This window comes from Pipistrellus kuhlii, unplaced genomic scaffold (genome assembly GCF_014108245.1).
Source record: "Pipistrellus kuhlii isolate mPipKuh1 unplaced genomic scaffold, mPipKuh1.p scaffold_m20_p_16, whole genome shotgun sequence".
Lineage (NCBI taxonomy): Eukaryota > Metazoa > Chordata > Mammalia > Chiroptera > Vespertilionidae > Pipistrellus > Pipistrellus kuhlii.
The window spans coordinates 17,047,357-17,073,367 of NW_023425471.1; the positions used below are offsets into that span (position 1 = coordinate 17,047,357).

The 26,011-nt window shown below is 36.1% G+C and overlaps 1 protein-coding gene across 4 annotated transcripts in view; it reads right to left on the bottom strand.

Moving 5' to 3' along the window:
- DMD (dystrophin) overlaps positions 1–26,011 on the bottom strand; it is a 1,962,662-nt gene that overhangs the window by 1,536,165 nt on the left and 400,486 nt on the right. For all 4 annotated transcript variants that reach the window (XM_045582357.1, XM_045582356.1, XM_045582355.1 and 1 more), the window contains 3 exons: positions 21,803–21,991; positions 20,695–20,876; positions 11,034–11,184 (listed from right to left, as the gene is read on the bottom strand). In XM_045582357.1, coding sequence (XP_045438313.1) covers positions 11,034–11,184; positions 20,695–20,876; positions 21,803–21,991 — 522 coding nt within the window. The remainder of the gene's footprint in view (positions 1–11,033; positions 11,185–20,694; positions 20,877–21,802; positions 21,992–26,011) is intronic.

Below are 26,011 nucleotides of genomic sequence, written 5' to 3' on the forward strand. Positions count from 1 at the left end.
CCCCTCCCCTGCAGACCTGGTCCCTCCCAAATGCCCTCCTCTGCCGGCCATCTTGTGGTGGCCATCTTGTGTCCACATGGGGGCAGGATCTTTGACCACATGGGGGCAGCCATCTTGTGTTTTGGAGTGATGGTCAATTTGCATATTACTTTTTATTATATAGGATTCCTTCTATTTCAATGATTAACCTACAGTAAATTGCCAACACTTGCAGGTCCTAATTACACACACACACACACACACACACACACACACACACACACACATCTAGAAACAACACAAATTATGGGTTCTGCATGGATGCCAAAGCCATCTACTGCCTCTCACATGTCACTTTCCATTAATATAATTACAAAGGTGTTTAATAAAATGTTATAAGTAATTTGTTATTTTTTAGTTCAGTTAAATAATCGTGCACAAAAGGAAAGACTAATGAGCACAAAAGTTGGATCAAATATAAAATTTGCAAATAATCTTAAGAAACCAGAAATGTTTCTGGGAGCATAGGCTAAGTCCAATATCTGGGAAAGTAATTATCTAGGAAAAGCCATCACAGGACCAAATATATATATCCCTACTTATGAACAATTAGCTACGTCAATACATATGGATATGAGCTGATTTTATTTTCATATAAACGTTTACTGGCCAAATTAAAAAGTTTTATAATTTCTTAGAAAATGATGGGAAGGTAGGCAATTTATTCTTTGCTTCACATCTTCTCTTGTAGACATTCTTACTTCCTTCTTTCCAGCACCTCTGCACAGGGTAGGCTCTCTACCCCCTGCTTCCCTGAATGAAATGATCTGGAAATGATTAGCCATTTTATTGTAAGTCCAATATTCACTTTGCTAAGCCTTGCTGGTCACAATATTGTCTAGTTCCCCATGAGGGTCTATTTATAGCATGTAATTTTGTTGTAAATTTGCTGAATATTTTAAATAAGCTTTCTCAACAGGCTCTTCTAGAAAAGCTTTTGTTTTCATACCCACTTACTTCAATATGATCCCAAAGTTGTAGTAGGCTTAATATCAGAACCCATTTTTTAATCTTTCTGTCATAAATAAATGTTTACATTTTAAAATCGTTATTAATATAGAGCTCAAAGTTTTTAAAATTATAATTTTTTAATTTTGTAAATATTAGTGGTTATTTCTGTTTTGTGTGCTTGTGCTTCTTTGCTTCATTTTTTTAATTATTAATTTTTCTTAGTCCTTTCATCAATTAGACAGTTAATTAATAAACCGTTCTTAATGAAAAAAAAAGTTTATTTTTCTGCCAACTCCTGAACTCTCAAAGGTGGGAGAACCTAAAGTTCATTTCAATGAAGACATTTGAAAGATTTTAAAAGCACCTAATACTTCCCAATCAGAGAAAGAGGGTTTAATAAAAATGAAAAAAATTATTTGCTGAAACAAGTTTGGCTCAGTGGATAAAGCTGTGGACTGAAAGGTCCCGGGTTCGATTCCAGTCAAGGGCATGTACCTTGGTTGCAGGCATATCCCTGGTAGGGGGTGTGCAGGAGGCAGCTGGTTGATGTTGATGTTTCTCTCTCATTGATGTTTCTTGTTCTCTGTCCCTCTCCCTTCCTCTCTGTAAAAAAAATCAATAAAATATATTTTTTTAAATGAAAAATTATTTTAAAACAGAGTTGACAATGTACCCCTACACCTTTCAGAATATAAATAGAAAGGGCATAGTATGGATGTTAGACTAACAAAAATACATTTATGTGTAAATATGTGGGACTAGAAATCAGATTTCCTGGATTTGATTCCTGGCTGCATTGCTAACCAGCTCTGTGACCTTGAGGGGATTTTCAACCAAGCCTCAGCTTTCTAATTTTCAAAACTGTGATAATAAAGGTACCTATTTATTCAGGAGGTTAGGAAGACTGAATAAGCTATAACTGGTTAGCACTTTATCTGGCACACAGTATAACCTTAATATTAATAGCTAGTTAGTTTTAAAAACTCATATTGAGGCACATTCCGAACAAACACTTTAAACCATACTGCAAGAAGCCAATATTCATTTAATTAACCCTCATCTAATTCATGCTAGCCACCATCCTCTAATCAGCGTAAGTACAGGAAAGGAATGTGGTTTTGGAAATCCAGAAAAAGAAAGGCTGAAGTTACAGCAAAGTTACAGAATCTTAGGAATATATAATAAATTGCAAATCCTTACATAAGACTTTAACTTCCAATTTATTTTTTAAAATATATTTTTATTGATTTTAGAGAGGGGGAGAGAGAGAGAGATAGAAACATCAATGATGAGAGAGAATTATTGATCGCCTGCTTTCAACACTCCCCCCAACGGGGATCAAGTACTGCAACCTGGGCATGTGCCCTTGACCATAATCCATCTGAGGACCTTTCAGTCTGCAGGCTGACACTACCCACTGAGCCAAACTGGCTAGGGCTAACTTCCAAGTTATTTACATGACATTAACAGTAGCTTTAAACAAATTGATCTAGTGGTCTCATATGTTGCTAAAATTAGCATTTTCAGAGGGGTTATTTCTTGGAGTGTGGACAGAACCTAATCCTATATAATAAAAGGTTATTATGCAAACAGATCGAATGGTGGAACAACCAGAAAAACCAAACAACTGGCTGCTATGATCTGCGCTGACCACCAGGGGGCATACGTGGAACGGGGAGGGCTTTGGCTGCATTAGAATGATGGAGCAAGTGAGCTGGAGCACCAGACTAAGGCTGGATGCTGGTCGCTGTCATAGGGCTGAGCTTTTGGTAGTTACTGAAAATTCTTTGCTGCTGTGTGCTGCAGTCCTCCTCAGCGCTCACACCTACTGCTGTCACCAGAGCCGCCCCTCAGCAATAGTCCTGATCACTAGGGGCCATTAGTGGTTGCGAGTGGCACCTGACAGCCCTGATGGCTCCTGAGTGCTCTCCACCAGCTCCTGCTCCTGAGGGGTGATCAGGGCAGCAGCCACTGCTCACACCTGCTGATGGTGCTGGCCCCACTTGCATCCATCGCTGTCGCTAGACCAATTGCTCTGTGCTATCAACAGGTACAAGTGGAGCAGGTGGTACCATCAGTGAGTGAGAGCAGGAGCAGGGATGTTGGCAGACAGGGACTGAAAGGCCATGGATGTGGGAGGGGCTGGGCAGGGGCACAGAGGATAGGCGAAGACCTACCCCTGTGCCTACCAAAGATGCATGAATTCATGTACTGGGACCCTGGTCCTTAAATAATAGACTTCAATTATCTTGCATTTCCTCTTCTCTCTACACTCCATGAATGCATACATCCATATATCCCATGCATCGCTTCACCACTAAAATCAGAAGTTAACAGTGAACACCAAGAAAATCTAATAAATTATTACAAAATTCCTTTAGCCTAATAATGATTACTGAAAAAGAAAAGAACAGGCTTACTGGGAGAGATATTTGGGGTGAAGATTTCAGGTACAGCACAGAAAGTCATATGCAGTGATTGGCTAATAGTATATAGATGTGATATTCAATCCTATGATTATCCTTCTGCTCAAACATTACCACCTTTCCCCTTATAAGCATGTTTTCTTCTATGTTCCCTTTCTAGTTCCCCTTTTCCCCTGGTTTTACAGAAAGAGCTACAGGATAAATGTTGAAAAATAATTTCCTTAAGATTATGAAACCTGTGTATGAAACGCTTTTGATTCTAAGCGTTTCATATACAGCCAGCCATCTGTGTGCTGTCTTTCCCCATTGCTGACTCCGAGTTTGAAGACATAAATGCATTATGTCTTCTTGTTCCATCTCTCTAGATATTCCCAAGCCTGGGGAAGCAAATGCATAATCTTCCCAGTCTCTTTGCTACTCTCTACATTTGCTCTAGCCTCTAGCAGAGAGCAAGCTTCACTGGAATCTGTAAATAGAGGGAAAGAATTTGGGTTCAAAGTCCAAGTCTATCAATAATATTCAAGTCACCTTGGGCAACTCCTTAAACTCTCTGAACTTATTTATTTATCTTGAAATTAGGGATTAAAATCCATACAAGATAAGTTTAGTATTCAAGGTAAATGAGATAATAAATCAGAATCAGCCAACTAAGTGTTTAGGAGAGTTGGTAGGTAGATGATGGGAAATGCTTATTTCCTTCAATTTCTGACAGCATTAACTTATCATTCCATTCCTACACTGCAATCCACGAAAATAGCCCCTCTGGGCATCAGCATTTATTCTCAATACGTTTGATAATTATATTACATATCTTTTAATTACTAAATATTCTGTGTGCTGAAGCTATAGAATATCATGTAAAATTACCTGATTTAGTAGTTTTCCCATTCTCAGTAGCTATGACCTAGATCTTTAATTGTTTATGGAATATAAAATGTTAATAAGTATAAATTTTCTCTGAAAAATGTATTTCAATAGTTGTTAAATAAGAGAGTACTACAAATTGTACCATTAGAAATCATTCTGTTCACAATAGAAATATTAAACATAAAATAATAGCATACTATAGTTGACAATGTTATATCTTTAGAAAGAGACAAAGTGTCATCTTAACTTTTACTTTTAACATGAGATTGTATGTATGGCCATATATTTTGTTATATAAGAAACATGAATGTATTTTTTAAGAAAAATAATTATCTTGAAATTCACATTATCATATCTGTTGTAACTTTCTTATGAAGAAATTTCCCCTAAAATTCATTCTAATATGTTTATCAACTTATATAATTCATTTTCATTATTACTATATTATCTCTTCAAGGAAACAGAATTAATTGCTATTGGTTCAGGAAAATATGAATACTTCACATGCTACTTAACCCAGTAAGTGTGAGATAGGATCCTTTGTCTTACATTTTTATGCTCCCCAGAGTCCAGAAAATGCTAATAAAGAAGCATTAAAGGAATAATTGAGTATTAAAAGTAAACTTTTTACTTTGATGTAGAGCCAGTTTTTATTTTGTATCTCTTGCCATAGGAGATATAATATATATTAATCATAATATAATATGTATTAATAAGAAATGTCCAATATTTCGCTGCCTATAGTTTCTTCTAGGAGTTTTATGGTTTTAAGTCTTACATTTTGGTCTTTAATCCACGTTGACTTTATTGTCATATATGGTGTAAGTTGATGATTTAGTTTCACTTTTTTGGTTACAACTGTCCAATTTTCTGAACACCATTTATTGAAGAGACTGTCTTTTCTCCATTGTATGGTCTTGCCTCCTTTATCAAATATTAATTGTCCATATAAGTGTGGGTTTATTTCTAGGCTCTCTATTCTGTTTGTTTTTATGCCAGCTGTTTTGATTATTATGACCTTGTATTATAGTTTGATATCAGGTATTGTGATTTGTTCAACTTTGTCCTTCTTTCTCAATATTTCTAAGGCTCTTCAGGCTTTTTTGTTGTTACATATATATTTTTGGATTATTATAACTATTAAAATGATTACTGTCATTATTAAAATTATTGACTTAAAATTTCTAATTTTGTGAAATATATATTGGTATTTTTATATCAATTACATTGAATCTATAGATTGCTTTGGGTAATACGGACATTTTAACAATGTTAATTCTTCTGATCCATGAGTATGATATATGCTTCCATTTATTTGTATCTTTCTCAATTTATTTCCTCAGTTTCTTGTAATTTTCTGAGTACATGCCTTTTACTTCCTTGGTTAAATTTATTCCTAAATATTTTTTGGTGCAATTGTAAACAGAATTGTTTTCTTATTTTTCCTTTTAGATAGTTCATTATTGGTGTATAAAAATGCAAGCAATTTTTGGATGTTTATTTTGTATACTGCTATTTTACTTAATTTATCAGTTCTAGTAGTTTTTGTGTGTGGAATATTTGGGTTCTCTATATATGGTATGTCATTTGCAAATAAAGACAGTTTTACTTCTTTTCCAATATGGATGCCTTTTATTTCTTCTTCTTATCTGATTGCTGTGGCTAAGATTTCTAGTACTGTTGAATAAGAATGGTGAAATTGGACATCCCTGTATTATTCCTGATCTTAAGGGAAATTATTTTAGTTTTCCTCTATTTAGTATGATGTTAGCTATGAATTTTTCATATATGAGTTTTGCCTATATTTTTAAAAACCAACCTTAGCTTCCCAATTGCCCAGTGTCAGAGTCTACTATTTTGAATTCTTTGTTCATTCCCTAAATATTGGTTCTGTTGTTGATTTCTAGAATGTGCCTTATATGTATTATCAATTTTTAGTGACATTGCCTTCATTAAGGATGTTTGTACCATCTACAATATATTCCTAACATGTCTTCTGTGTTCTTATTTATCTTGCAAGATATATTTTCCTAAAGATTAAGTTAAATTTCCTAAATCACTACTCTCTTCAGTTTAATGTCTTACCAATAATGGGCCCCTATTACAGAGTAACTCCAAATGCCTGAATCTTGTCTTCAGGGCCCTTCATGATGGGACTATGGACCTCTATCACTAAGCATAGTACAATATATACTTAGGCAAATGATATAACAATATTTCTTCATTTCCTTTGTCCAAAAAAATCATTACTTTCAACACATTCTCAAGCCATTTACTATATTCAGCCTTGTATAATCACTTGTTTTTTGTGTCTTTAATAAATGCACTAAAATGTGAGCTTCTTAACTAGGATTCCATATATGGTAGACCTGTATTCTTCAAAGCCCCATTGTGCTTTTATAATAATTTGTTCAGTGATGTAGAATAGAATGCAATGGAATTAAATGAAATGTCAAATCATTTAGCGGGATTACATCTAAACTCTTCCCCATTACATGAAAATCTAGATTATTTTTAAGTCAGCAGAAGAGAATATTTCAGTCTTAGCAAATCTTTGAGATTAACTAAACTTCAAGGAAAGGATAGGTGACTGAACTTCTAAGAAGTAATTTAATTTGAATTAATCAGTATTTAACATAGACCATCAACTGAAGTCAGAATAATGTGCACATGTCCATTTATATATGAAAATTTTAATAGCCTGCATGGTAAGGACTTTGCTGATGCTGTTATTAAGCTAATGGAGCTAAGTAAAAAAATCTAAATCTCTCAAAAGAACTGGAAACATAGCTAGTAAACTAAGCTTGAAACATAATTTCAGTCAGACTGTGATGTGAGACAAATGATTCCTCAGTCAAATATTTTTTAATTAAAATACCCTCCAAAATAGCAAACTTCATTTTCATTAATGAATGTTCAAGCCCACAATAGACTTTTGCTCAATAATGTTGTCACTTCAAGGGAAATCCTTTCATTTCTTATCAACATAACTAATAAAGTCTGTCTTTTAAGACAGAAATAACCAACCAATTATTTCTGACATGTTCTTTCACAAAGGGAACAAGAGGCTCAATTTGTTCACTTTCCAGAGAATCACTTTTGAGTCACTCATATCTAGGTAAAGCTTTAAATTCTGTTCCCAAAGCAACAGCTATAAGGAATGAATGATTTCTTCCAAATTTTTCAGAAAATTGGAACTTTTTCTAGCTATCCAGAGTTATCAGTTTGGCTAGATTTAATAGTAACTACCAATATAGGATTGATTGCTTTACCTTGCCTAATTGGCAAATTCAGTAAAAGTGATTTATCTTCATGGCATTTCCCAGTGGTTCAATTTCTAGCCTGCCTTCAAATAAAATGTTGATATTAAGATAGCAAAGGATCTTATCACAGAACATAGATAAGCATATCCGTAATATTCATGGTATACTTCTGAAATTTGCAAACCTTTTTATTTTTAGAGAGAGAAAGAGAGTACACACCCATGTGAACCCTGTGATCTGACCAGAATTTATTTTTTTCTCAGGAACACACTTGTATTTTTTTCTTTACTTTTGTTATCTGTAATCATCTCTTAGGGGAAAAATGAGGATGATGCAAGAATTAATATCAAACTACACAAAGCTATAAAAACACCCTAAGTGCTATATTAGGTGAGAAGTGTATCATGCATCAGAGTGGGGAGGCTTTTTTGACTAGTCCATAGTTACTGATGCACTTTGTTGTCAGAAGAAATATTTTTTATTCACTTAAAATTCCTGGGAATAAAAGGTGAAAAGTATATCAATATCTATTTTAATAAGGCTGTATATTAAACTCAATTACCTAAAGAAAATGTATCTTGTTTTATAAATCATGGCAAGACTAACAAAAAGTTCACTACTTATAGTGTAAACTTTAAGAAACTATACATATTTCACATTTAAATACATTTAACACCTTTATAAATTGATTGCCAAATCATTTTCTTCTCACTAGAATTAATTCAAGTAACACAAAGAGTATTATCAATTGACAGGATTTCTCTTGGCTTTGTTTTTTCATTGTCATAATTTTATGAAAAATAATCAATCCTGAAGTGGGTTTATGAATTAAAGGTGAAAGTTGGCCTCAATTTCTGAACCAGAAAACCTATTCTTTCTGCTTCTTTTTATGCTCTTAAATGAATAAGTCCTGGATGCACAAGATTATACAGTCAACTTGCATATCATTCTGTTGCTTTTTGTTTCAAATTATTCTCTTCAAAGCGATTTAATACTAATCAGAAATGGCAAATTTTCAAATAATATAATCTATTCATATTTTATGACAGTATCAGCCAAATATTGTCCATTCTATTCATTCTATATCTTCCAGTGGAAAGTACAAATCATTTCAGGTAATTGTCAGATTTGAAGAACCTGGATGGCCCTAACATTAATAGAGTCTTTTCAGTTTCAAGCTAAAACGTTTCTCCATAGTTGCCCTAAGTCATGCGATTCTTCTGCCATGTATCTTTTAGAGTCTTTCTTAGTAGTTTCATTCTTAGACTCCGGGCATCCAGTGCCAACACCTTTCCTCCTGATATTCAATTATACTGGTCTTAGTCTTGCCCTTTCCTGAAATGCCTCACGGTCCCAAACTAATGGAAACATTAAAATTATGACTGGAAGAAACACTAGAAGCCAACTGGCTCACTTTTCTTTCCAAAATGAAGAAGTTGAAGAACCTGAGAGATTAAGTCATTTCTAAAAAGCACACTTTTATTTAGTGGTAAGCCTGAGATAGTATTATGGCTTCTAGAATAGGAAGACTGTCATAGATTCCTCCCTAAATAGGTGCTGAGTCAAGGACTTAGGTACAAATTGTTCAGGAAGTGATCTCAGGAGATAATATGAGAGGGTGGAAATGTGAGACAGGTTACCACATAAACATCTAGGATCCAGTCTTGCTGGGAAACTTCTGTGAGATTGTAGGAATTGAGATGAACGTTGGCCAGGATTCTGGGGTGTTTATCCATCATCTCCCACTTGCTGGCTGAGACCCTCCCTCAGCCAGCAAGTGCCCTAAGAGAAGCCACTGGTGTATACAGAAACTGTCTTCAAGCAACTGTCAGTGAAGCCCAAAGGCAAAACTGCAGGCTCAGAGTCTACCAGAGGAATGCAGGGTCCACATAAGAGAAGAGGTCCAATTCAAGATCTAGCACTGTATCTAACTTCTTTTTTTTTTAAATTTCTTTATTGATTAACGTATTACATATATGCCCTTATTCCTCCATTACCCTCCGAACCTCCCCACTCATGCCCTCACCCTCCTATTGTCTGTGTCCATTGGTTCGACTTATATGCATGTATGCAAGTCATTTGGTTGATCTCTCACCCTCCCCACCTCCCCTACCTTCCCTCTGAGGTTTGAAGGTCTGATGGATATTTCTTTGTCTCTGGATCTCTTTTTGTTCATCAGTTTATATTGTTCATTATATTCCATAAATGAGTGAGATCATGTGTATCTAACTTCTTTCTTTATTATTAATTTTATTTTGTTGTTTAAAGCATTACACATAGTAGTAGATATATCTCCTTCAGATGCTCAATTAAAATCTATGTGACAACTTAACCAATCCTAGTCATAACTTTAAATAAAAATTAAAATACAGTTGATACTTTTCTTCCTGTTAGAGTAGTAGATGGGGATTGCCAAAGCTATAGCTCTCCTCAAACTGCTTGATATTAAACTTCTGTGGCCAAAAGTCAGCTGTGGGGGCAGTATTAGCAAGGACCTGTCTCATGTGTCATCCAAACCCAAAGCTCATTAGCAAAGAGCGTGGGACTTGGAAAGAAATGTATCTTTTATCTGCACAGAAGAAATGTGAAGCTAGTTCTGACAGTGTTATAAAAGGAAAGAATGAAGTTGGGTGAAATGCACTCTTAGAAGGTTTTGTTGAAATAGAAAATATTTCCCTTAAAGGTCATAAATCTAAGAAACACAGATCACGAGTAAGGTTGTCAGATAAAATTCAGGATGCCCAGTAAATTTTGAATTTTAAATAAAGAACTAATAATCTGACACATACTAAACTAAAATATCTTTATTGTTTATCTGAAATTCAAATGTAACTACCCTTTCTCATATCTTTTCTTGCTAAACCTTACAAACCAAATCCTGGGCCAATCATGAAGGTTCATCTGTCCCAGAGTTAATGATTATAGAAGAAGCACCCTTGAAATTTCAGATCTGAAACATTCTTAGAGAAATCCTAATCACAGAAACAATAAATTATTTTTGGCAAGCAGGGAGCACGGTTGAAAATATACAAATAAACTAGAGAAAGATAAGCAAAAAATATTAGATGTTGTGTTTTATAGGACAGTTATGTTATAAAGGTTCACTTTTATATCAAACTTGGCCTGCTCCAAGAAATTATGAATTGAAGGAAAAAATGTTTTAAAAAAAATACTTGTTTTATTTCTTAAATTTGCACTGCATGTAATCCCTTCAGACACTCTCTGCCAGGAAATTATATACACATATTGTTCTCTTCCAGGAATATGCTTTAATTTTCTTCTCAAATATAAAAAATCAAATTACGCTCTATTTGAAAAAATAAACATTCCAAAAAATATTAGGCAAAGTTATTTTAAAACTTTTCTTGATTGAAGTTTTAGTTATTTCCTATCTGTAAAAAACAATATATATACATGTGTATCTGATATACCTATATATAAAGTGTTAGTTTTCCCGTAGAAAGTAAATAGCATAACATATACTAACCTTATGTTGTTGTATTTGGCGTTTTAGGTCCTCAAGATCAGGTCCAAGAGTCTCTGTCTCCATTTTCCTTGTTCTCTCTTCTGTTTTTGTAAGCCAATCATTTAACTCTTTTAGTTGCTGATTCTGGAGATCCATTAGGACTTTATGTAAACTGAAAATTTGAAAGATGTCTATTATTATTACTTCTGTAAAAGCAACTTTACTTACAATTATTAAATTTGTAACAAGGTAACAGTGTTAACATTAATAATTTATGGTGTATTCACATTGTCTGGCATCTGTTGGACATTAAGAAGGTAAGTAGAGTCCACAATCAACCATCTATGATGTTATTCTTTCTCTGATTTATTGCAGTTCACACATCTCAATTTTTAGAAAGCTTTAACTCAATGTGAAAATGGTTAAGTGAAGTGAAAGCCATCTTTGGGAACTGAGTTGTGAATGTATCTTGGTATTCATTTGTTTATATTTCCATTGTTTTAATATGTGGGGTAATTCAAGATAGCCACAAATTCTTTTTCACTCTTCCCATCAAGAGATGGAGTCTATGTCCCATCGTTGTAAATATGAACTTCCCTAGTTATTTGTTTTGACCAACAGAATATGGCAATGAACCAGTTGCATTTGTAGGCTATAAGACAGCAGGCAGCATTTAGACACTCTCTCAGAACCCAGCTGCCACGATGTGAGAAAGGCCAGCCTCAACTACTGAATGATGAGAGTCCATGCTGAAAGTGACTCAGGAAGATTAAACTGCTATCTTACAAGTTGGGCTTTCTTCTGAGAACAGTCCAATGAGTGACCCCAGCCATATCAAATCACACAACAACCCTGTCCATATTCCTCATATACAAAATCATGATGTAATGATAAAGTATGTGATCAGCAACAATCATTTATATTTACCTAATTATATGTTATGTATAAATAGATAAGTTAATAATGTTTTCTCAAAGATGTAGATAGTAACAGGCTGGGTAATGAATTTAAAGTCCAAAGGCTTGGGTTTTCAGCCAGGCTATATGCCCTAGAATCAAGTTCTTATACTTTCTCTAATAGAATTCAGCATCAGGGACATGTAATAAGATCTGGGCACTCCATGGTAAAATGAAAATTAACACTGAGGTTATTTCAACCATTAATTCAACATAAATTTGAGACTCAAATGAGAAGTATGAATACTTATTTTAAGGTAAATATTCTGTATGAAGGAACATGTGAAGCATTTTTAGAAACCATAGTATACTGAACACTGATCTTATATTACTGATAAGGAGGACACATAAAACCAGTTTCCAATTGTGGTTTTATTAACCAAGACTTTGAGTGGAATATCATGATGGAGAGACACATGCCTAGTCTCTGGATGCCACCAAAAAAAGCTTTACTTTGAAGACTATAAGAGCCCCTTGGAGAAACAGCCTAGTAGCTTGCTTATTCATATGGCTCTAGCAATCTTTCCAGAAAAAGAATGAAGTATTGTTTCCTAAGAGATGGAAAAGAAAGAACCTGAAGACATTCTGAGAACCTCAAACTCGAGGAATCCACCCAAATATATAGGTATTGCAGGAAAAGCCTGATGGCAACTGTGTGGCTTGGCTTATTCACCCTGTGGGCTATTAAACTCAATCTGGAGATTCCTTATGAGATTCCAGCAAAGCAGGTTTTTAAAAGCCTATATTAATCAATTACTATTCTTGTTGTGCTTATACAAATAATCAGGCCAAATTGAAACTGGACTTAATGCAATAAATAGTCTTGATTTAATTATCTTTGATAAAAATGAGGGTGTTAACTCTGGCTGGTTGTACTCAGTGGTCACTGTGTCATTCTCTCCACCTTCCATTCCCGGTCAAGGACACATACCTAGGTTGAAGGTTCGCTCCCTGGCCCAGATCAGGGCACATGTGCAGGAGGCAAGTAATTGATGTTCTCTCACATCAATGTTTCTCTCTCTCTTTCCTACTCCCTCTATCCCTTCCACTCTCTAAAAATCAATGGAAAAATTATCCTTGAATGAGAATTAACAAAACAAAACAAAACAAAATAAGGGTTATTTTAGGGAAAGTTGTGTTTTGATATATCTGTAATACTGGTAAATAGATATGGATATTAGGCTCTAATTCAGTTAACTCTTCAGATTTAAAAAAATATATATATTTTATTGATTTATCAGAGAGAGGAAGAGAGAGGGATAGAGAGCCAGAAACATCAATGAGAGAGAGTCATCGATTAGCTGCCTCCTGCACACCCCCACTGGGGATGTGCCCGCAACCAAGGTACATGCCCTTGACTAGAATCGAACCCGGGACCCTTCAGTCCGCAGGCCAACACTCTATCCACTGAGCCAAACCGGTTTTGGCGACTCTTCAGATTTTTATTGTTCACGTATAAACTGATTTTGGATCCTGATTTTTCTAATTTTCTTACAAAAGAGTGTTTTATTTTTCTCCCATATTTCACTTGAATTATTGACAACTACTGATGGAGTATAATCAATAGAGAATTTACTTCAGCATCCAATGACATCACCAGATATATTAAACTCCAGACAAAGAGGATCTATCAGATTGTCACTACTTGATTTCATTCCAGCAAACTACTTGTATCTTAAAGTCTCTTCAACTGGCAGTTTTACAAACTCAAAAAATAGTTTATAATTTGCTGTGTTCATTAACCTTTGCAGGGTTTCTCTGTTCTCATAGACATGCACCTTATTTACCTAATTACTTTGCATACACAATATAGGTCTCACTCTGGAAGCCCATCTGCATCACTGTCTCCTAAAGTGAGACTCAATAATTTAACTGAACTGACTTATTTTCACGATTACTTAATTGAGTCAATGAAATATGAAGCAATCTATCAACTATGCTTCCAGAATGTCAACCTTTATTGTTTAAAAGGAGAGATTAAAGGGACCAAGGTTCTGCCACTTTGAAACTGTTTTCTCTTTCCTGCCCAAGAGATTCAAATGGAGAGAAGCTGCTTCAGAAGGGAGATCTTAGAATGTATCCCTTAGCCTAATTTGAATTAAGTAAACAGGTGACACACCTTCATTCAAAGAAGCCCCTCCACCAACTTAATCTGGGGCACTAGAAAGTAAGCCCCACCCTCTGTCATCTGGTTCATATCTTTCCTAGACCTTTAGTTATTATAATTATCCTTCGCTTTTTTATGCTATGTCTTTTTAACCTTCTTGTAAAATTTGTCACCTCTAGAATATAACAATTCTATATCAAAATGATGATACTTCAGGGATTCTGGCCCATCCCTACTTTGGAAGAATGAGCTAACAGCCTCTTTGTTCCAATCTCAAATTTTATCCCCTTGTCTTCCTTTGATCAGACAGGGGGAGGCACTATGCAGGCAGGGACCATGACCCTTGTAGCAGGAAGCAGTTACATCCTTCCTCATCACCCCTAAATGATGTCAGGGATGGAAGTCGGGGTGGGGGGTGGGGGGGAGATGAGACAAGCTAGTAAGCCTGGATAAGTGGAACAGGGAAACTGAGACAGTTAAATGGCCAAGATAACTAAGCACACTTAAGAACAAATGGTTTATACTTCACCCCAACCAGATGATAAATACCTTAAATCACCCTACTCAGGGGGAGATACCAGTAGATAACAGAATTCCAATTAGTGACATTTGGGCAAACCACACCTGAGGACACGTGAAGTTATGAGAATAAATCTCATTTTAGCACATCAGCATAAAACATGAATATTCTATTGAGATCCTCCCTAAAATCTCCCCAAAACTCCCAGCTTTTAAAACCCTCAAAGGTCCAAGCATGTGCTCTCCTTCAGAAGAGCACTCCCATACCTTTCCCTCTCTTATTTTCCCAAAGACATGCATCTCCTAAACTCTAAAAGAGTGCACAAGGCTTGTAACCAGGGAGCAATGGGCAGAAGCAACTCATCTCAGGCTAACCCCCTGAACTTGTCTCCAAGGCCCCCTTTTCTCTGACTTCTTAGTGAGCCAAAACAGCTCAACTTAGGTTCATTTCCCTGCCTAGTCTCTCTCCCATTGCTTTTTCTCTCTAGGCCTTTCCTTGTTTACTGTCACTAACTTTACTAAACACCCTCTATAAATTAAAAACATATTTTAAAAAGTTTTTCCTCTTAAAACAAATGTATGCATCCTCTTTGCTACAGCATTATCCACTCCCACCAATTGGTTTACTGATATCCTGGGCAAGGGAAGAAACCAGACAATGGGTAGAGTGATTAGGGGCAATCAGACAGGCAAGTGAGTGGTTAGGGTGATAAGGCATGCAGGCCAGCAGTTGGGGGCAATCAGGCAGGCAGGCAGAGTAGTTAGGGGTGATCAGGCAGGCAGGCAGATGAGCGGTTAGGAGCCAACAGTCCTGGATTGTGAAAGGTATATCCAACTGCTAGTTTTGGCAGGATCAGGCCTAAACTGGCAGTCGGACATCCTCAGAGGGGTCCTGGATTGCAAAAGGATGCAGGCCGGACTGAGGGACACCCGCCTCCCATGCATGAATTTCGTGTACCAGGCCTCTAGTAGTAACATAATGAAGAAGCTGCATGGCTGGATGCAAAAGATTCAATACATTATGTTAATCTTCCATTCAGTTTTTCTGATTAAATACTTACAAAGCAGATAAAGAAATTGGCAGAGGTCATCACAGACCAAGGACAACTATTAAACACAGTGATTGGAAGACTGTTTAAAATTTCTCTAGTATGCATGGGGACTGTTGACACACTGAAATTTATATTCATTCATATGGAAGTAAAAGCTCATTATCAACTTCATTATGCCATTATATGACCTCTGGCACAGTTTCTGGCACACACTAGACTCACTCATGGTAAATATTTCTTGAATGAATAAGTGGCATCACTTAATTATCAATCAAACATAGGAAGGCATCACTTAATTATCAATCAAACATAGGAAGGCATAGTAAAAAATGCAACCATTTTCCCAGTCAGAAATGCCAGAATTAAGATCATAAAAATGTCAACTTTCATTAAATGTGCTCCTGTTGAGCCAGCTTATTAATTTTATTTGAATCATTTTTTAAGTCATAAATTCAAATGTCATTATCTTACCCCTTGTCAGATTGGCCACATTGTTTCTCAGACATGGAGGTAGCATTTTTTGGACCTTTCCCGCCTCAGGACCTTCCTATTTGCTATAATTTGCTACAACTATATGCATGTCTGTTTTCTTCATTTAGAGCTCTCCTTCAGAAAAGCTTTTGCCATCCAACCACAGACACATAATCACGCACACATTTCCTTTTCGAAATCTGTTCCCTGCCTTTTTTCCTTTTCATCATTTAATGCCATCTGATGATATACATGTCTATCTCCCCTCCATGCCCAACTCAGAATGCAAGTTCAATAAGAGAGCGAGTTAGTCTGGTCACTGATATTTTCCTGGTATCTAAAACATTGCTGGGAACATAGTAAAGAAGAACTGTTAGATGGATGAATGCATTATTAAACTTAATTTTGTAGCTATCATTATTTACCTTTGTGAAAAGGCATAGTTCCAAAAGAAATGCTACTTTCTACTCTCATTTCTATGAATCATGGAGATTTGGCTTTTCTGTTTATAATTTAAGCTGTGAGTCACATATTTTATACTACAGGCTTGTTGCACAATATTCATGCAAGAATAGGACTTCCTTCCACTGGCTTCACTTCTAGCTGCCTGGGAACCAGCAAGTCCCCACTCCTGTCCAAAGCACCACTCCTGTAGCTCCCACTGCTGCCCCCCCCCATAGCATCCAGCCCCTCCCAGCTACTCCAAGCTTGCATATGCAAATTAGCCCACCATCTTTGTTGGGTTAATTTGAATGCTCACTCTAATTGGCTATGGGCATAGCAGAGGTATCTTCAATTTACTATTTGTATATTATTAGGTAAGATTATTGGAACAAAGAGTGCCCACATACTTACTGCACTTTTATAGAAAAAAATTCTCATGGCCAATCATATCCATCTGAACCTGATCAAATTACTATATGTTAATAACTACTGCTTATTAGGTCAGTAATTAATTGTCAGTACTCTCATATTATCTCTATAATATATTCTTGCATGACAATCTTGCTATCCCATTAATCACCCATGAGAGGTAACAACATTTGAGGATTGAATGAGACATCACCAGTACCATTTTTGAAGCATCTAAACAAGCAGTTAAAATGTTTGGCCCATCTCAGTGGATGTAAAAATAGTAAAAAAAAATATTGAAAATAGTGTTTTACAAAGGAGTATGGATTTATAATTTTAATATAATTATTTCAACTATATCAGTGCTTCTGAAACTTTAATGTGCTCTTGTTAAATTGCAGAATCTGATTCTGTAGATAAGAGTGAGGACCAAGATTGTGCATTTTTAACAAGTTTTCAGGTGATGTTACTGTTGCTGGTCCTTGAATCACCTTAATCCACAGGGTGTGGATATACCCAGTCAGAAGCTAACATCCCTGCCTAAATGTAGACTTTGTGATGTACACTTTTAAGTTATTTAGAAAACTTATTCCTATCTAGCATTTTTCTTATGTTCTTTTTTTCATTGGGAGTCAGCTTCTTTAGAGATTAAGGAGATCTGGGATCTTGCCTCTTTTGATCATTACTGGGTCACCAGGGCATTGAAATGTATCTGATATCTCCAGACACTCCACTAGCATGTGTTAATATGTGTGTGTGTGTGTGTATGTGTGTGTGTGTGTGTGTGTGTAGATGTATAATGTTATATGTAGTATTATATATAGTGATATATAAAGATATATCTTCAACCCTGGCACATGCCCTGACTGGAAACTAAACTGTGACCTTCTGGTTCATAGATTGACGTTCAACTACTGAGCCACACTGGCTGGGCTGTGTCTCATTTTTAAAACTCTAGGTTTTATCAAAAGCTATGCCAGCTAAAAGGCTCCCCTTGCCCTCTAGACAATCATTTAAACACACACAAACACACACACACACACACACACACACACACACACACACATGCTTAAACATGAGCCAAAACCTCCGAATCTTCCCTAGGGAGAAACTGTTTTTGCATGTCAATCCTAGCTAAGTAATAATATTACCATTTTAGGTATGTATATATGTTGTGTCTATTCTCACAATTCACCTTTTCTTGCAATTCAGACTCCAATTTCAATGAATTGACTAATATGAATAATTAATGTCACATTGTTAGCCCTATTGGGAAAAAAAAAAGGAGTTAGGACCAAGGACAGGTACTCAGCCTTCAGAAGAAAGTAGGGAAATAGAAAGCACAGAGTAGACAGTGGTGTCACTGTAGGAAAGGCAGGAAAGTAGGAGGGCAGATTTTAGACTTTCATATTTTGTCTGAGTGTGCTTTAAGTTGCACAGATTGGTACAAATGGAAGTATAAACTGAAAGATGTTAGTATATGACCACAAGCAGGTGGCTCTATATTTTATGATTTATGAAGATACATGGGTGTAAAAAATTAGTTGACCCTTAGGTATGGGGGGATGCAATACAAACTCAATAGTTATAATATGGTTATTACAACACTCACCTCAAGGTTTAGTTGCAATCATTCAAATGATCATAGCAGGGGAATATGTCAATATGCACAGACTAGTGTTTCCTGGTTTGGCATACCAGTATTTGTGAAAATTCTAGCTTATCTATGCCTCCCTTATTCTTTCAAAAGATATGAACTCAAAAATGTATATCCCCCCCCTCCCTATTGTCACACTATAATTTAGTACTGGAATTGTAATCCTGCCAGCATATCTAATGAGCTTCTTTAGTCCTATTTTAAAGCTTTTTATCTTTATAAATAATAGCTAAGTAAACTTAAGGCACTTTGACAATTTCTTTAGCTTAATGTATTCAAATCCACAGTTGGCACTTCATTTCTTTTCATTTAAAAATAAATCTATCTTGTCTTAATAGGCTCTACATGAATACACACATCTAACAATATAAATCAGAGCAACACATCAAGAATAATGGACTCGTTACCTTTATAAGAAACATGCCATTTCCAGAAATGTCTCCAAGTCAACATATTCTTTTTTTTTTTAATCCTCACCCAAGAATATTTTTCCATTTATTTTTAGAGAGAGTGGAAGAGAGAGGGAAAGACAGAGAGAAACATCGATGGGAGAGAAACCCATTGATTGGTTGCCTCCTACATGAGCCTCAACCAGGGCCAGGGCCAGGAAAAAGCCTGCAACCAAGGTATATGCCCTTGACCAGAATCAAACCTGGGACCCTTCGGTCTTCAGGCCAATGCTCTATCAACCGAGCCAAACAGGCTAGGGCTCCAAGTCAACATATCCTATTTAATAACAGCCTAATATGCTAAGTATCTGACCATTAGTTTGACCTTTGGACCAGTCGCTATGACATGCACTGACCACCAGAGGGAAGATTCTTCAACCGGTAGGTTAGCTTGCTGCTGAGGTCAGCCAATCGGGACTGGACAAGATGGGCTGGACATGCCCTGGAGCCAACCTTCTGCAGTCCCTCCCTGGCCTCTAAACTATTTATCCTAATTACTTCCTTTCGATAAGCATGAATCTATGAACCAAGCCTCTGGTTCTTAAAATATTTCAGAACAACACAGTACTTGAATAAGAATTGCCAAATATAGATAAGAAACTTTTTTTTCAAGAAGATTTCCATAAACATATGACAAATTATTTAACACTGTCATTGATTTTAGAGGGAGAGAAAATGAGAGGGAGAGAGACACATCGATGAGAGAAAAGCATTAATATTGACCAGCTGCCTCTTGCATATCCCCCTAATAGGAATCCAGCCTACAACCTAGGCATGTGCTCTGACCAGGAATTAAAACAACGATTTCTTGGTGCATTCATGGTTAGATGCTCAACCATTGAGCACCACTGTCTGGGCTCTATCTAATATTTTTGAGAGCTTTTCCTTCTGAAGAGAAGTTTCCTATCAAATGTACCTATTAGGTGGTTCTATGTAAAGGCACACCTCGTTTTATAATGCTTCACAAGTCTAGCCTTTTTTTATAAACTGAAGGCAAGAGCCTCCACCAAAAATTTTACAGATGGCTTCATTGCTATACTCACTTTATCTCAGTGGTCTGGAACCAAACCTATAATATCTGAGGCATGCCTGAACATGGTTTCTTGTGTATACTCCCATGCCTTCAATAGTTACCTTTTAATTTTTGGAGAAAACTTGGAAAATATTAACTATGAGAACAATTTGGCAACTTTTAAAACATAGTTCTGGAGCAACTAGTCCTTCTATCCAACATATTCACTTCCATTATAGGAGTGAACATGTAAATTGAAAACCCAACCAAAATGTCCCCTAAGGAAGAACTCTGCATGCTTCAGGAATAAACTGAGACTCATGACATAAACAAGAAACTGCATCAAGTCCAGCTGGCCTGGCTCAGTGGTTGAGTGGCAATCCATGAACCAGGAGGTCAGGGTTCGATTCCCAGTTAGAGCACAGGCCTGGGTTGTGGCTCGATTCCCAGAGTGGAGAGTGCAGGAGGCATCCAATCAATGATTCTCTTCTCATCATTGATGTTTCTATTCCTCTCTCCTCCCTTCCTCTCTCTGAAGTCAGTAAAAACATATAAAAATAATGGCAACACTCCAAACATGATGTTTTTAGAAATTAGAAACACTTACTTGCTTTGCTTTTCCATGCTAGCTACCCTGAGGCATTCCCATCTTGAATTTAGGAGATTCATTTGTTCTTGTACTTCAGTTTCTTCATCCTCTGATAACTTTCCTGTCCGAAGCAGCTGACTTCCCAATTGGAGGACATTACCAACCCGTCCCTGATGGGATGTCAAGTCCATCATGTACCCCTGAAAAGGAAAGAGGTTGACAGCAGTGATTATCACTTTAGGTAAATCATTATGGTTTTTATTTCTTTTCTAAATGTGTAATCCTTTTAAAATATATTCCCAGTAAAAGCATTTTAATTTTTATTCAAGGACACCCAATATTGTTTTTAATATGATTAAAGAAAATAATTAGCTTAGGTCACCTTCTGCAGAAACAAACCCTGAGATTAGGGTTTGTGTGCAAGTGACTTATTAAGGAAGAGCTCCGGGAAGAGATCTGCTGAAGAAGCAGGAAACAGGACAGGGAAGGAGAGGAAGGCCAGTAAGTGTGTCATCTCAGGAAATGTTTCCTAGTCTGGGAACTGATAGCACCTGGGTACTCTGGAGTGTAAGTTATAGTTCAAGATTGTCTTGAACCAAGAGAAGGGAGCTGGACTTTCATATTCCTGTGTGAGTCATTGCAAAATCAGATCTTAGCACCTTCAAGTAGTGTTTCCCAAGTCAGAACTATAAATGCTGGCTGTTGGAATCCCAAGATCATGAACATTTATTTTTTCCATGCCAAAATTAAAACTAAAATACTAAAGAAAGGATATGATTGTCTAATACTTAATCTTGAAAACAATCCTATATAATAAAAGCATAATATGCTAAGTGTCCACTAATTTGGTTGACCGCTCAACCAGTTGCTATGATGTGCACTGACTACCAGGGCGCATACACTCCAACCAGTACATTATCTTGCTGCTGAATCTGGCCAAGGCCAAGGGTCCCCTACCAGTGCACAAATTCATGCACTGGGCTTCTAGTACAAAATTAAATTGAAAGAAAAAGTAAATAAACCTAAATTCCAAAAATACCAGGATCTTACACAGCAATTGAGATAAAGAGACTTGCCATTATGATAAATCATGTGCTTTGTTTCATAAATCAATGTTTTGCTTTACCTCATGAGTATGAAATTGTTCTTTCACTTCCTCTACATCTTTAGAAATCTCTCCTTGTGCTTGTAATGTGTCCTCAGCTGATAGAAGCCACGATAGTACTTCCTCTAGAGCTGTTTGGTAACTGTCCAGGTTTACTTCTGTCCCCATTAATGAACCACCAAATGACTTGTCTTCAGGAGCTCCCAAATGCTGAAGGATAAAATAAATTGAGTGTTATACAATTAGTATTTTTGCAGACAGTTCCAGTACATGAAATGATAAAATGAATGAAATATTTAAAATGCTAGGAATGCCCACTTGTATTATCAGAGACATGAACAGAAGACACATAATAGTGAGCCTGTATTTTAACAACCTCACAAATATACAAGCAGATTTTCAAATGCTACTTTAAATCCACTTGGAATTAATATTTTATTAAAGTTATTCTGGATTACTATAAAGAGTAGATGAGTATATAATTTCTTCCTTTTATATTTAAAATGCTATAAATTTTCACCCATAAGTAACTTTTTTCTGTTCATATTTTAAATGCTTTACATATACATTATTGGTATTACATTTATATACTTTTGCAATGACATTAAAGAAAACATCTCTTCCCCAAAGCTGCAGAGTAATAAAATGTTTCTGAAAATTTACAGAGCAGAAGAGTTATCCGTATAAAAATATGTGGAGGGAGATGGGTAAAAATTAAAAAGAAATACCTCATTTACACATTTGAAATTTCCAACAGTATAATGACTTCTATAAATTAAGCCCTTTTTTCCTAAAAGCCTTGATTTAAATAGCAAGATTTTACCTTAGGGGAAATAAAATATAAACTATTTTCTTCCTAATTGAATTAGTAGGAAGTTAGTGAGATTCTTAACAGTTGTCTTGGAATTTTTGCTGGGACCCTAAAGCTGAGAATAATAGGTACAAATTATCCATATTTTTAACAAGAAAATCCAGGCCACCTAAGAAGGAATTGCTGAAAGATGACCACAGAACTGGCTCCATAACCCTGAATCCACTACCTAGAGTAAAGTTACATAAGAAGAACCAAGGAGATTGGAAAATTCTAGTGAGAAAATATTCCTCCAGAGTGCTATGCATGTCCACATTTCCCACCTCACACCAAGTAATGGAGAATTCAAGAGAATTGCCTATACATAATAGGGTAGTATCCAGAATAAAATAAATCTAGCTGTGTGTTTGAAGAGGTTCAGAAATGATGAGACCAGTACTACCAAGTCATAGGAGAGACCCCCTGGGATAATCTTAGGGCAATTATCAATGGTAAAAGTCGAGCAAATAAGCAAATGTGCCTGAATGTTTTGTTTGGTCAAGTGCACTCATGCTAGGTTGCTTGACTTCAAAAATCCTGAGAAGGACCACATTCAAAAGGGTTTCCTGCTGAGGTAAGAAACATAGGCCAACTATTGGCATAGAAGCAAAAATATTGGAGAAATATTTCATGAAAAATCTTTTTTTGTTTAGAAAATTCTTTTTTATTTTATTTTTAAAATTTCTTTATTGATTAAGGTATTATATATGTGTCCTTATCCCCCATTACCCCTCCCATCCCCTACATTCATGCCCTCACCCCTCTGTTGTCTATGTCTATTGGTTAGGCTTATATTCATGCATACAAGTCCTTTGGTTGAATCTTTTGTATACTCCAAATATAGCAAGCCAGCCTTGGGTCCTAAAAGCAGGGTTCTCCAAAGGAAACAAAAGGCAGTATAGAACAATCAGAAGCTGTTTGAAGGATTTAAGAATCTTGACTAGAGAAAACCCATCCTTTTTTTAAATGGTTCTCCCCTGTCATGAATACCTTGAACTTCCAGCTCCCCTCAATGCTGGGCCTTACCCTATTGAGCTGCCAGGACCAACTTAATTGTGTTCTTCTGATAAATGTGCCCATCAATTAAAAAAAAAAATTACAGTATAAATTTACCCAACTATTAAGTACTTTAAGATGGCAAAACATAGTGGAATTTGGTGTGATATTTTCATAAAATGACATGTTCTCTACCTGTTTCTAGGGAAGTGCCAAAAATACATCATACTGATAAGTCAAACTCACCCAACTCTAGTATTTCAAAAAAGTTTAAGTGCCCTGAGAGGGTTATTTGCAAAGACCCTCCCATGGTCAAGACAATTTCTGAAGGTCTTAAGGGTTATAATAAGTTCCATGGAATATATCCCTTCTACCCATCCCTAAATACTTTTCTAAACATTATTAATAAAAATATAAAGTAAGAATTAAGAGGAGAAAAGTAAAAAAAAAAAAAAGACAACCTGAGAGATATGTGTAGATGGGACCAGCTTTATGGTTGTGCAACCTGAGCAGTTCCACAGTACCCAAGTCTCAGAAGGACCCCATGCTTATTTTATCTGCTTCTTGACATGGCCAATTAAAAATTCTGAACAATTTAGTCTTTGAACTTGGGTTTTATAAGGAAAGTCCATAAGCAGAGGAAACAACTGCAGTATGTGTGTATTCCCCATTTGCATATTTTTATGTTCCATGAGCACAGAATTCTGGTGGACCTACAATAGGTGAGAACTTAGTGCAACTCAAGCAAGTGCAAGGTAAGTGTGCTATATCTGTGACTGAGAGAATGAGGGCACTAACAGCCCCAAGAAGCCATGTTTTATATTTAAAACAGAACTTGCATCAAAGCCAAAAAGAAGGCAATTCTAGGAAAACACAAACAACCAAGAAACCCTATCACATCTTTGTTCACTCATATTTCTTTCTTATATTAGCCAACCATTTATGCTAAAACTGATAACATGGAAAGAAAAGAGAAAGAAATGGCAACCAGACTTCCTTTTCCTTTCAATCTTTCCTTACTCATCAATAAGCTGAAGGTAAAGAATAATGGTAGAACGTACACCTATCAAGAAGTGAAATAGCAACAGCTGAGTTAGTTGCATGTTATTTCCATGTTAAGACTGAAATACATAATGCAAGCTAAAAATACAAATTACTGATAACAATGATTCTGCATGAGTTAAATGTTCATGGATTTGTATGGACAATTGCAACTACACAATATAACAACCAGCAGTAAAAACTATGCTAATGCTTTAATTTTTTATTCAGTATGAGCAAACAAAAATCAACATGAAAAGTCAAAAGAGAGACCATGAAATAAAGAAAAGACTTTTTTTATTTTTAGTAATTTGAACAGCACTATTTTTCCTGCATTTTCTGTTTTTTTTAGTTTTTTTAATATATTTTATTGAATTTTTACAGAGAGGAAGAGAGAAGGATACAGATTTAGAAACATTGATGAGAGAGAATCATCAATTAGTTGCTCTTGCACACCCCCTACTGGGAATGTGCCTGCAACCAAGGTAATGTCCTTGACCCGAATCGAACCTGGGACCTTTCAGTCCGCAGGCCGATGCTCTATCCACTGAGCCAAACTAGTTTTGGCTCTTTCCTGCTTTTTGAACAAAGAGCTCTGAGTTTCATTTTTCACTAGGGTACAGAAATTACGCAGCTAGTACTGTTTGTAGGTAGAAAAAAATGTATAATTCAATCCTGGATATTTTGCCATCTCTGGGTTACACGTGCGAGTATATAGGAGTTTGATTATGCTCAGTAGATAGAATGGAATTACAAACCCCAAGGGCTATGGAGGCAAACAATCAGCGTTTAAGTTTTTACTAAGAACTGAAGACTTGTCACCCTGGGAAAGTTGCTTAGCCCTATTATAAGCCTTGGTTTTCTCATTCATACATGGGAGTAATAATAGTTCCCTAATAAGATTGTGGAAAGAATCAAAGGAGAATACATAAAGTATCTGGCAGAATGTCTGATCATGTGTAAGACCCAAATAAAGTATGGTAAGCTGTAATTATTTTTTAAAATATATTTTATTGAGTTTTTTACAGAGAGGAAGAGAGAGGGATAGAGTTAGAAACATTGATGAGAGAGAATCATCGACCAGCTGCCTCTTGCACACTCCCAACTGGAGATGTGCCTGCAACCAAGGTACATGCCCTTGATCAGAATTGAACCCGGGACCTTTCAGTCCATAGGCCGATGCTCTATCCACTGAGCCAAACTGGTTTCGGCTGTAATTATTATTAGACTCTCATACATAAGATCCATTTTGAAGCACAATCTGCGCTAAGGTTACCGTCTTAAGTCACTGTCCAAATTTCAAGAGTCAGATAATTACTGTAGAAAAAAAAAAAGACTCATAA